The 12,059-nt window shown below is 37.2% G+C and overlaps 1 protein-coding gene across 1 annotated transcript in view; it reads right to left on the bottom strand.

Annotated features, from left to right (window-relative positions):
- Window positions 1–12,059, bottom strand: part of MPP2 (MAGUK p55 scaffold protein 2) — a 1,397,885-nt gene that overhangs the window by 1,134,034 nt on the left and 251,792 nt on the right. Inside the window, exon 2 of the mRNA XM_044055155.1 lies at window positions 10,645–10,739. Within this exon, the coding sequence (XP_043911090.1) occupies window positions 10,645–10,675 (31 nt within the window). The 5' untranslated portion in view covers window positions 10,676–10,739. The remainder of the gene's footprint in view (window positions 1–10,644; window positions 10,740–12,059) is intronic.

The following is a 12,059-nucleotide window of genomic DNA, read 5'->3' on the forward strand; positions in this document are numbered from 1 at the left end:
CAATACTAACTTAAAGACTAGCACAGGCTCGAACCACAGATACAAGGCTGAGTCCATCTGCAGACTAATCTGAATCCTCCTAAGTAACAAATTTTTCTGCTTCAATAGGAATTACTTTAGGCAGAAAAAAAGGTATTGCAATGGGGACTGCAATGGCACCTAGCCTGGCCAACATGGCATTAGGTAAATGGGAAAAAGAGCACGTTTGCAATCCCCCTATTTTAAGGAGATGGCTTGTTACTATTGTTTTATCGACAACATTTGTATCATCAGGTAGAGCTCAGAGAAGAGGTTAAGGGAATGTTTTGATCACATAGGGAATTTCATGAGCTTTGTAAAATTCACCAACAGTTATAACAGTGAAAACGCTGTGTTTTTAGACCTCATGATTTCCCCAAGGAGTGCAACTCAGATCTTCTTACCAACAGCTTGTACCAAAAACCCACAAGGGTGAATCTTCTCCTCCACTGGGCTAGCATGCACCCCTTTCAGACCAAAATAAACATTCTTAAGTAACAGGGGCTCCAGATCACCTGAGTGTCCAAGACCCTGAGAGACTTCACTCTCAACATCATTAAACTAGAGAGAGACTTGTTGGAAAGAGGATACAGTGAAATGTTCATTTGTTTGATCTTTGACCCCATTATAGAAGACACACAAAACTCAGGCTACACAAAACTTGGAGAAAGAAGATCAAGGCAACACAAGAAGGATTATGAGGAGCTCCCAATGGTGCTCATGTACTCCAGAGATTTCCAAAACTTTAGACGCATTATTAGGGACAACTAGAGTATTATCAGGCACAACCCTGCCATTAGCTCATTCCTCTCCAATATGTCAAATTTTAGCATCAGGAAAAACAGGAATCGGAGACATTTCCTGTAGATGGCAAGCATGGAATGGGACCCACTACCTCGGAACAGACCTGGGACCTACCCCTGTGGAAAACAGAAGTGTGGCTACTGTAAGTTGCTGAGAAATGCCGATAAAATTCTATTGCCCAAACATGAAGAAATCCCTTTTCAGCAAACACAGAAGGAGCAGCGATAGGGAATGTCTAGTTTACAGAATGGAATGTTTGAAATGTGCCACATTTTATATAGGCAAAACTTTGAAAAAGCTGAAAACAAGGATTGCTCATCAACTACATGACATAAAATATCTCAACTGCAACAACGCATTGGCAAGGCATGGCAACAAAAATACTGTGCAAAACTCCTTCGGATTCCATATTACTGATATGGTTGTAAAGGGTGGGAGGTTGGTATAATGGTTAAGGTGCCTACCTTAGAAACACAAGGTGCAGGGTTTGATTCTCACATGGGGTAATTGTCTAGGCTTAAAATAGCCTATGAGAGCAGTTAGGCTAGTACTAATTATTGAACCTAAGAAAACTGCATCATCATGCTTAGTACTAACAGTTATTATGTTCCTAATGCAAATATCTTCTGTTTTCTCTAATCCACTACCGCAATTTATGCTCACTGTCTAAAGGTTAATGTTTTGCTTGTTCTACTCATGGTATATCCTACATTTACCCCTGTGTGTTACCCCATTTACATAAGTTTCTGTTGACTAGTGACATACTCCACAATAGCTTTAGCATTACCTGAATTGAGATAAGGTTATGGAAGTGGCCTCCGCTGTACATCCTCTGGTCATATACCAGTCAAAACATTATAGGGCATTAGAAGGCATGACACCTGTTTAATAATTCTGTAAGATATTTTATGATGGTTAAGATTCTGACATTTCCTCTTAAAAAAAAAAATAAAATAAAAAATAAAAAAAATTTCACCCCTAGATAATGTTTCTCTGGGTTATTGTTAATATTAAGTTTGGTCGTAATTTAGAAACCTTATATTAGTTTACCTGCACATTTGATTAATAGGTAGGTCGATGAAGCTTACTTGCAAAAGCACTAGTTTTATGTTAAGTTTACTCTCATAGGTCCATCTCTATGCATATTGAATGGAACACTGGTAACCAATGAGAATAGAGAGTTTGTATCCATGTTTGCATAAATTACTGCAACTCTGTAAACCAATGAGAATAAAGACTTTGTATCCATATTTGCATAAAAGAATGTAACTCTGTCAACCAATGGGAATAGAGAATTTGTATCCATATTTGCATCTCTGTCAACCAATGAAAATACAGTGCTGATGCTAGGCAAAGTATAAATACCCTGACTGTGGAGTAATTGCTACAAGACAACTAAAGTAAAACAAAGAGAGATTTTTGCCACAGCACTCAACCTACCTATGTTGGACGTTCTTCAAAAATAAAGCTTTTGAAAACCAAAAGGATGACTTTAGTGGTTTTATTCAACTTTTGAAATAGTCAAATATGAGATCGTAGATCGAGGACTTGGATTATTCTCCCAAATTGACTTGGGAGCTTGTCTGGCTAGATTGAGTTCGTCAGCTGGAATTCAATCTGTGTTTGTGTATTTTTTAAGTATTTTAAAAGGTGGGAAAGCACTAACATCCTGGAAGAAAACTGTGGTGGCTGTAAAACCTATAGATGGTAAAGACCCAGCAGACCTATGACTATAAAGTGTTTATGCCTATAATAGTTAAAAGAATGGCAAAGATGCTTCCAAAATTGATAAATATGGATCAATGTGGTTTTGTGGAGGGGAGGCAAACATTTGACAACATTATTAGTGCAATGATGGTCCACAGGGAAGCAGAGTATAAAAAAATACCACTGTTGTTGATGGGCCTTGATGCACAGAAAGCTTTCAACACAGTAAGTTGGGATTTTATGAGTAGGGCAATGGAAACATTTGTATTCCCTGACACAACATTATTTAAAGTATTGAATATTGTAACGGAGAGAAAAGTACTCAAAGTGGGATCTTTAGAAAAGGGTAGAAGCAAATTTCATAGAAAAAAAGGAAATTGTGGGAGCAATACCTGAAGAATAATGTTTTGTAGGAGGAGTGAGAGTTAAGGGAAGGCAGGAATTGAGCAATTTATGTAATGTGGGATTAATGATAGTTATACAAAAAATGAATGTTACACATAATGTTTCTAACTAGGGCCATGTTAATATGGTTAGTTCTTATATAACTATGTGTTTGCCTATGTCTTAAGTAATAATTCAGTAAATGTGTTATAAAAGAAAATGCGGCCAGTGGTTTCCCTTGGGGTTAGGTGCTGGACCTTTCATTTTTTGGCACTTACTTCTCAGATCTCCAAGCAGTGATCAAACTCTGGCTAACAAAGTTTGCAACCCAAACCTTGCAGAACCTAGTAAACTCTTGGTGCACTAAATCGGTCTGGAACTAAGTGCTAAAGCAGGTAGTGTCACCACTTTTGGTAGGAACCCCTCCACTCATCAAACTGTATAAACATACTACTAAAAAACAAAAATGTATTTGGTTGATGCAACCTTCTCTTTTGACCATTGTGTGATAACTGTTGTTAGAAAATCTTTTCATTTACCCCAGCTAATTGCCCAAAGAATACCCTGACAGTTGACGCAGAGGACCAGCACTTTCAACTGGAAATGAGCTGCTTCCTTTGACAGCAGAACCAGGCCTGTGCCATTGGAACCGGGTTTTAATCTTTCTATCTTAATTTTCCTACTTGTGTGACCTTGAGCAAATCATTTAACCATACAGTGCTTTAGGGAACTGGGTAATTTTTGGCTAGGCTTTGTAATACCCTTCTGGACTGTATGCCTAGTAATTTCCTATGAAATAAAGAACCTGCCAAGGTATAGAGAATTAATCATTCATTTATATTCAGCATTTATCAGGCCAGTTATAAAGTACAATATCATCTTTGGGAAATACCCCAAAGGTTTCTAGCCAAAAAGATCAAAGGTATAAAGTCGCTGACCTAACTTGAGAGGCTGGAAGCTCTATGCCTTTATTCAGTGTCTTATAAACTTTTGAGAGGAAATCTCCATCTCACTTACTGCATCATTAGAGACCCAAATGTCCTGTACCTCCTGTATCTCTGCTCCACTAGTCCAATATCTCCATGAATACTAGAGCCAGGAACTTAAATCTTTAACAGATACATAAAATAAAACATGGTGGAGAGATGAGTATATAACTATGTGCCTCTCAAACCTCTGGAATAAACTTCTCCTGCATATTAAGTAATGCGACTCACCATCTTCCTTTAAACATAACCTAAATGACTGGATAGATAAAGCAAAGCTACTCCAGGACTGATAGGTATGGCCCTCCTAGAAAATGAAGGTTCAGCCTGAACAAGGATTTGGCCAAGGAGTGAATCTTGGAATATCTATGACTCTATGGACTATGAAATAAAAATTACATCAGATAGGCTTTGTTATCATAGCTGTATCTAAAACTCACAAAATAAGGCACAAGGTTCAGTTCCAAAATAAGGCCGTGACAACAGTTCCAGGAAAAGCTGTATGAGCGCTTTCATTCCTTTATTCACAATAAAACACATAACTTCATCAGATACAATTAGTTACATCATTTCCCCTTCATTAAATACTATTTTACAAATCATGTGACTTCTCCTTCATTAAAAACAATTTTATAATTCCTTCCTAAGAACTTCATGTTTATTTAACCCTATAACCTCGCTACTTCACATTTAATAAAATATGTACATAATATACACATAAAAAACCTAAACATAAAAAATCTTAAACAATTTAATATAATATTAAATAAATCCATTATACCCTCGCTCCTGGTACTTTAAAAATAATTAATTTAGTTTAATTTAAATCTTGTCCGCCCTCATATTTAATACACTACTAATACAAATCCTGTCATTTAAAACAGGTTCTTTTGTAGAATTTAATAGAACCTGCCAATAAGCTTCCCTGTACTCTAGGAAATTAGACCAGTTTCCCCCTCTCTCGTCTCTTTACCTTTTCCAAAACACAAAATCTAAATTTTTTGAATTTGTTGCACACAGAGGAGTGTCTAAACAAAGCATTAGTATCATCACATCTATGAATGGCATAATTATGTTGGTAGATTCATTTCCTCAACTCATTCTCAGCAGCATAAACCACTCCCTTTGTCTTACAATTGTAATTCCCTTTAATCGGGATAACCCTTTTGTAACCTTCTATCACTACATTCTTGGTCTCATAAATGAACCTACACTCTTTACATGCCCCACATTCGGTCATCTTCCCCAAAAATTAATCCTTCACAATTTTCTTTTTTCTTTTCAAACGAAGATTTTAAGTTGTGTCCTTTTCTATATACTATCTTAGGATGTACACCCACCTTGTCAAATAGTCCAAATGCTCCAAAAACACCTGTCCAGTTTTTTTTCCATTATCCAAAAGTCATGACACAACAAAATGGGTCTACCCTACTTTCTTGACTCCCCACCACTACTTCAGGATTTTTCAACAACGGTGGGTAGCTAGTCCTCCTCCTACTCATAACATAGTGTTCCTGACTCTCTACTAATGTTTCGGGGTATCCCCTCTCACTTAGAAATGTTTTCAATATTTCTAATTCTTGTGAGAATTTTTTTATTTTCCGTGGTCAATCTAGAAACCCTAATCATCTGATTTTTAATAAGGTTCCTTTTCTGCCAAAATGGGTGATCACTCTCAAAATGTAACAGACTATTAGAGTAAGTGGGTTTTCTATAAATGGCTGACTCCAAACATCCCTCAGGTCTGTTCTTATACAAATGCACATCTAAATAATTGACCATCTCTGTATCCATTGTGCTAGTAAACTTTAAAAAATTGGTCGTGGTGTTAATATAGTTAACAAATTCCAAACATTCTTCTTTACTACCATCCCATAACACCAGAATATCATCTAAAAATCTATAAGATTTGAAGATCTTATTTTTAAATTCTGAATCTAGCACAAATTTAGTTTCCCAGTACCAGAGTACAATGTTTGCGAAAACCGGAGCCACTATTGCTCCCATTGCTACTCCAAGGGTTTGTTTAAAATATTCCCCTTGAAACCATACAAAATTGTTACCAAGTATCAATTCCATCAGTGTAGTCAACACTAAAATCGAATCACCAGACAATTTTGTACCCTCTCTAAGTGCATTCTGAAACATTTCCATGCCTTCATCATGGGGAATACTTAAATATAAGTCCTTTACATCAATGCTTAAGAATAAGGCCTGTTCCTTAAATTCTGACACTGCCAAACTTTTTAAAAGTTGCCACGAATCCTTGAGCACATGCTCCTTCCCCTCAAAGAAATTTTTTAGATGGAAGTCAACCATTTTTGTTTGGGGTTCAGTTTTACTTCCCCTCCCTGCCACTATTGGTCTCATTGGTGGGTCAACCAAAGACTTATGGATTTTCGGAATCTCAAAGAAACAAGGGACTCTCGGGTATTTGACTCTCAAAAAAATAATTTCTTCATCACAAAGACTGTACTCCTGGAGTAGCTCTTCCAAAATCAAATCCAATCTTTTATTAAAAATGTTGATTTCATTTAAAGAGGCAGGACTAAAAAATTCACCATCATTCAAATATCTTAACATTCTACTGGTGTAGTCGTGCTGCCCCCCTAATCACCACCCACCCCCCTTTGCCAGGTTTCATAATAGGGATGCATTGATTGTCCATCAATTCCTTTAATACTAGATTTTCCTCATTAGTCAAATTATCACAAACCCTTCTTTTCTTTTTACTAAATAAATTCCTAATCTCAATTTCTGCCAGTTTTTCAAAAATCGTCATGGGGGGAGTAATGGAGGATTATAGGTGCTCTTCCTGCTAAGTATATTTTTATTTTTATTCTTAGTTTCCTCCACTTTTTTCTCTCCACACCAGGTTCAAATCAACTGTCCTGGCAAACAGTTTTAGATCAAATATAGTGTCAACTCCATAATGTTGCCCATTGGGAACAAAGGTAAATCCCTTTGATAAAAGCTCACCATGAAAAAACTTCTAATGTTTCGTCAGTGTAATTAAAAATTTTTAACCCCTTATGTTCATTAACTGAAACATTTGATTCAATAATTTCAGGTAAATCCAAGCTCATTCCAACTTCTTCACTATCATTGTTTTCAGAAATAGTCAGGTTAACTTCCATTCGGTCAGTAAAATTAACATAAAAATTTCCATTATAACATATTTCTTGCATGTCCCCCTCACAAACAGTGTGTATCACATTGTTAACCTGAGGTACTTCTTCATAATTTTTTTCACCAACCAATACTGGGTCTTTAACTGAGTTTGAGAAAGTTAGTGTAATTATCAACTGAGCATACATCATTGTTAGTCCCAATACGAACACTTACCACTGGTGCTATCGTGGATGGCCACCTGTCCACCTCCCTTGGCCCCCCTGTTGACCTCGATACTGCCCATGGTTCTGTCCATTGCCTCTCGGGGCTCATTGTCCATTCTTGCTTTTTAATCTTGCTGACCGTCTCAGATTTTGCCGAAAATCCTGTCCCACATCATTACTGGGGGTCTCTGAACACCTCTCTTTGTTCATCCTCACCATCAAACATCATTTCGGTAACCAGTTCTTCCGACCCCACAAAGGAAACTCTGGATTGTACCTTAGAGCTTGGAATAGGTGTAGTCCTCCTCATCTCTCCTCAACTTCTTGTTTTTTCTTGTTTTAATTACCTTCTCATGTTGTTCCACACACACAAAAATGCTACGGTACAAACCCTCGTTCATACCAAACACTTCATGCTACAAAATCTCTCCCTGTAAGTGAATGATTTCTTCCTTGAGTGTTGCCAGCTGCCGTTGGTTATCACGAATCAGGAGTTGCATATGATCCATCCCTGTATGATCAAACAGCTCTAGTAGTTCTTGATGTAAAACAGAACCATTCACTAGGTTATTCGGAAAATTCCATATGTGTAGCCCCTTAGGTACCCGTCATACCTTAATACAATCCTCAAAGAATGCAATGTCCAACTGCAACCCCCTAAATTTCTTCAGGGTTTTCTCTAGCCGGTACATTTTTTGTTTCAAAGCCATACCAGGTTCGTTGTCATAGCTGTATCTAAAACTGTTTAAAATCATTCATACCCAACAATAAGGATCAGCTGGCTAGATGCAGACACCTCAGACATGATAGTGTATTCTAGACATTGTTGGAAGAGTAATACCTTATATCAGTTCAACCCTTAATTTTAACACGAGTTTGTAGTCAGTTTCCTGTGATTAAGGATAAAAAGAGGACATATGCCATCTTAACCACTAACAGAATGAAATCATTTGTTGTGGAATATCCTATGCTCCCAAATACTCAATAGTTATTAGACCCTTTTGTAGTTAGGGTACACAAGGCTCTATAAATACAGCTTTTGCATGGCGTTGATCAAATTTGTCTTCAGACAAGTCAAGGAGCTCATACAGCTTTACTAAATGTAACAGCAGCCTACCCTACGGAACATGAGCAGAGGGCTACTAAAATGTGGCATGCTTTTGTCCAGATGTGGCTTATGCCCTTGATTCACTTTGAAATGGGATTCAAAACATTCTTTGGATGGGTGATTTGTAAAATATTCTATGTGGGGTTGCATGCTCCCCTCACTTATTTTCTGTGCTTCCCAAACTAATATAAGTAACTCCAAGGCAAAACCCTCTAACATATTAGAAAAAAATCACCAATTGTTTATTCAACTAAGCAGGCCTAACTGTCTGAGTTTTGCCATGAAGTAAATCATGAACATAAACAAATACCCACATACTTCTCTGAAACCTATAGAAGCCTTGCAGATAAGCACTCAGATTTAAACTTACCTCGTTATCTTTAGGTCACAAGATCAGAATCCAATGGTATCTATTTCTTAGTCAAGTTCTTAGAAAAGGTCTTTAATATCCATGCTCCTTAACTCTGAAATGCACAACCCAATAAAGCTTAATCTCCATATTCACAGTTGTGGTATGTAGTTAAGTAAGTACTACATTGGGTTGAAGACATTTGCCAAGGCCACAAAACAATGTGATGCTGAATTTTTTTTTTTTGCCCTCGCATAGTACATTGTCTATAGTGTTTTCATTCCCATTATAACTAGCTGTTGTTGTTGTGTCTTTCGGCTTTTCCCGGTTAGGGGTCGCCAGAGCGGAACTCCGGTCCTCTAATGATTGGCAGTAGATTTTTACATGCCGAGTTGCCAGCCCTGATGCACAACCTTCAAGGAAGGTACGCCCATTCACGCACGTCTCCAGACAGAAGACGCTTTAGCTGAGAATAGAACGGGACAACATCTTACTGTGAAGTGACAGCGCTACCGCAGCACCACCACCGCAGTCTCCCATTATAACTAGTTATACCACTAAATTTAATTCACAGTTTAGACTTTTGCTAGCTCGTACTTTAACTTATACTGGAAATAAACAGTTTTGCTGCATTTACTGCTGAGACAACAAGACATCAAAACAAAAATAAAAATAAATAAATTCATTACTTCATATGAAGAATATGGACTAGAATTCCTAGCAATGACATTCATCAAAAAGGCATAAGTCTCTCATACCTTATAGCACAACTGTAGTAGATGTCTGTGTAATCTTATGATTCACAGAAATCTTACCTTTATCCCACTTCAAATCAACATAAAGTATAAGTGATTTATGCCTTAGCTACATAATGCAAACCATTACAACAAAGCAAAATTCTTTAACAATAAATCACATCTGAGTGTGGGTAGCAAAGGGTTACTCAGTGGTTGGTGTGGTTACATCACAAGGGTGAAGCAATTTTGGGTACTTACAATTACAAGCATCAGAATTAATTTGGGGTTCTAGACTTCTGTATAACATAGATACAAAATACTTGTTTATGGTTATCTATATGTGAAATTATTTGGTATGCAATTATGATTTATTATAAGGAAACAAGATTAAAGCAAAAAATTGTGAGGCAATTATTTTTTAGTATATACACACATAACACATTCGGGTTTAGAGTCAACTTTAGTATTCTATAGAATTTTAAATGTTGGTGCACTGTTTTTTCAACCAATGTATTTCCATGTTTACATTAGTGTAGAGAATCGCTTTGAAAAATTGGTCCATTGACTGTAACTGCATATCAGCTTTACAAACCTTCAAGTAAAAATGAAGGTTCTGAGTAACCAGTACCTTTGCGATATCGAAACATGTACATCTATGAAAATAATGAAATCCTCTTCAACTGGCAACTGTCTTACGAGAAAAAAATGCTGGTCTGCTCATTTGACTGCTGTCCAAGGTTTTACTCCGTATACTGACAGTCAGTGGATCCAGACAATAAGTAAAGGAAAGTGGGTACCATGAGGTACAAAGAGCAGCACCCCTTAAAATTCAGACTTCTGGCATCATCCAAGACTAATGTTTGTTTTAAGTACTAATGTCACTAAGCAACTGTTAACTCAAACTTGAACTGTTTCATTTGAATGAATAATGCACAATTTTCTTTGGGGGTATATGGATGCAGTATAAAGTTCAGGGACCTTGATATATTATTTGCTTTATGTTTTTATGTGAAGACAAGATTCTGAGCTAGAGCTTGTGTCTGAATTATACACGGTTGAAATCCAGTGCTAATTAACAAGAGTACTAGGCTGAATGCTACAACTAAACAGAACAACAGCATTAAAATGTGCAACTCTATGAATGTTTTTGCAAAGGACCTTCCACTAACGCACATACACAAAAAAAAAAAAAAAAATTACATGAAAAGTGACTTACCAGAGTCAGAATTAGCCAAAGCAACAGGCATTTTTTTTCAATTCTTATAATCCTCTACTTCAAGAAGAACTGCACACACCTTTCTTCAGCAGAAGCTGGGGGGAAAAGCACAAAATAAATATATGTGTAAGTGTTTTAATGTACTTTATGTCACAGATAAAGCTGCAGATAAGGATTTACAGTAGAGATCAGTTGCTACAATGTTGGGTACAATGCATACTATAAAAAAACTCTTCCAACACACTATACAATAAGCAGATAAGTATGCCAACCAGTAACAATTTGAAATATCTAGACCTGTTGGACAAAGTCCAGAAATATGGAGACTGAATGGCTAAAAGATTGGATTTACATATATTAAGCCTGAGATGACATTTTCTCAAAGGTATGGCGATCTTGGAGTTGGTATTTATAAGTTGGGGGGCTTGCCCCTCCCTTGCAAAAATAAGTTTAAAAGAGAAATGCACTTTTTGAGATTCACACTTCTCCTGTGTTTTCAGTTTTTTTTTTTTTTTTTTGGCTTGTCAGTACTCTGCACTTTGAGGGCTGATATCTCAATAGAGAGCTGTGCCAATCACTTTGTTATATGTAATGTCAGTTAACAATCTGGAAATGCAGGCTCCTTTATCTCCAGATATTTATTAATAAAACCCCTTGAAATAAAGCATTTCTTCCTCTCATTGGGATAATCACACCATAAATGTATAATTCATCCAAACCACAGGGCAACCCCCAATTAAAAAGTCACCTAAATTTGTGTAAGATACAATGTGCTCCTTTTAGTCGTTTTCATAAATTACTCAATGACATGGAGTATGCCTGCTTGAAAATAAGTTTTAAGATAGTATTGCATGAGCAGTTTTCACCACAACTAGGGTCATTTTACAAAAAGGATTCCACAGTTGTAATCTCTCACTTGGTTCTACTTCATAAACCCAAATGTTAATACCATATTAAATAAAAATATCTTGAGTGAAAACCTTGAGGTACAGACAGGGAGTTAGAGTCCTGATAGTGACATACATGACCCAGGATCAACTAGTGACCATAGTGCTGAAGAAACCGGATAGGAAGGTGGGAGTGAGGGGCTGACACCACCTTAACCCTTTTGGCATGTAGGGGGGCAGTCCTTTCTGCCACACTTGCGTCTCCCAGTGGAAATATGGAGGCAGACAAGGCAGGACCCAAAACCACACATACAGCATAGTCATCAAGTAGCACACTCACGCTACAGGTGGCATGTGTGCATATGCATAGACGTGTATGTCCATCAGTTGCTGGTATTCTGAATGCACAAATGAGCCTGCCTAGAGGACCAGCATAATGTACATATATACCCCTAATGGCTGCCTTGATGATGGTCTCTCCAAACTAAGGAAGAGTAACTGGGCTAGTTGTGCCACATGATGGCTGTC

This window comes from Protopterus annectens, chromosome 13.part0, assembly GCF_019279795.1.
Source record: "Protopterus annectens isolate FY-2018-M chromosome 13.part0, PAN1.0, whole genome shotgun sequence".
NCBI lineage: Eukaryota > Metazoa > Chordata > Ceratodontiformes > Protopteridae > Protopterus > Protopterus annectens.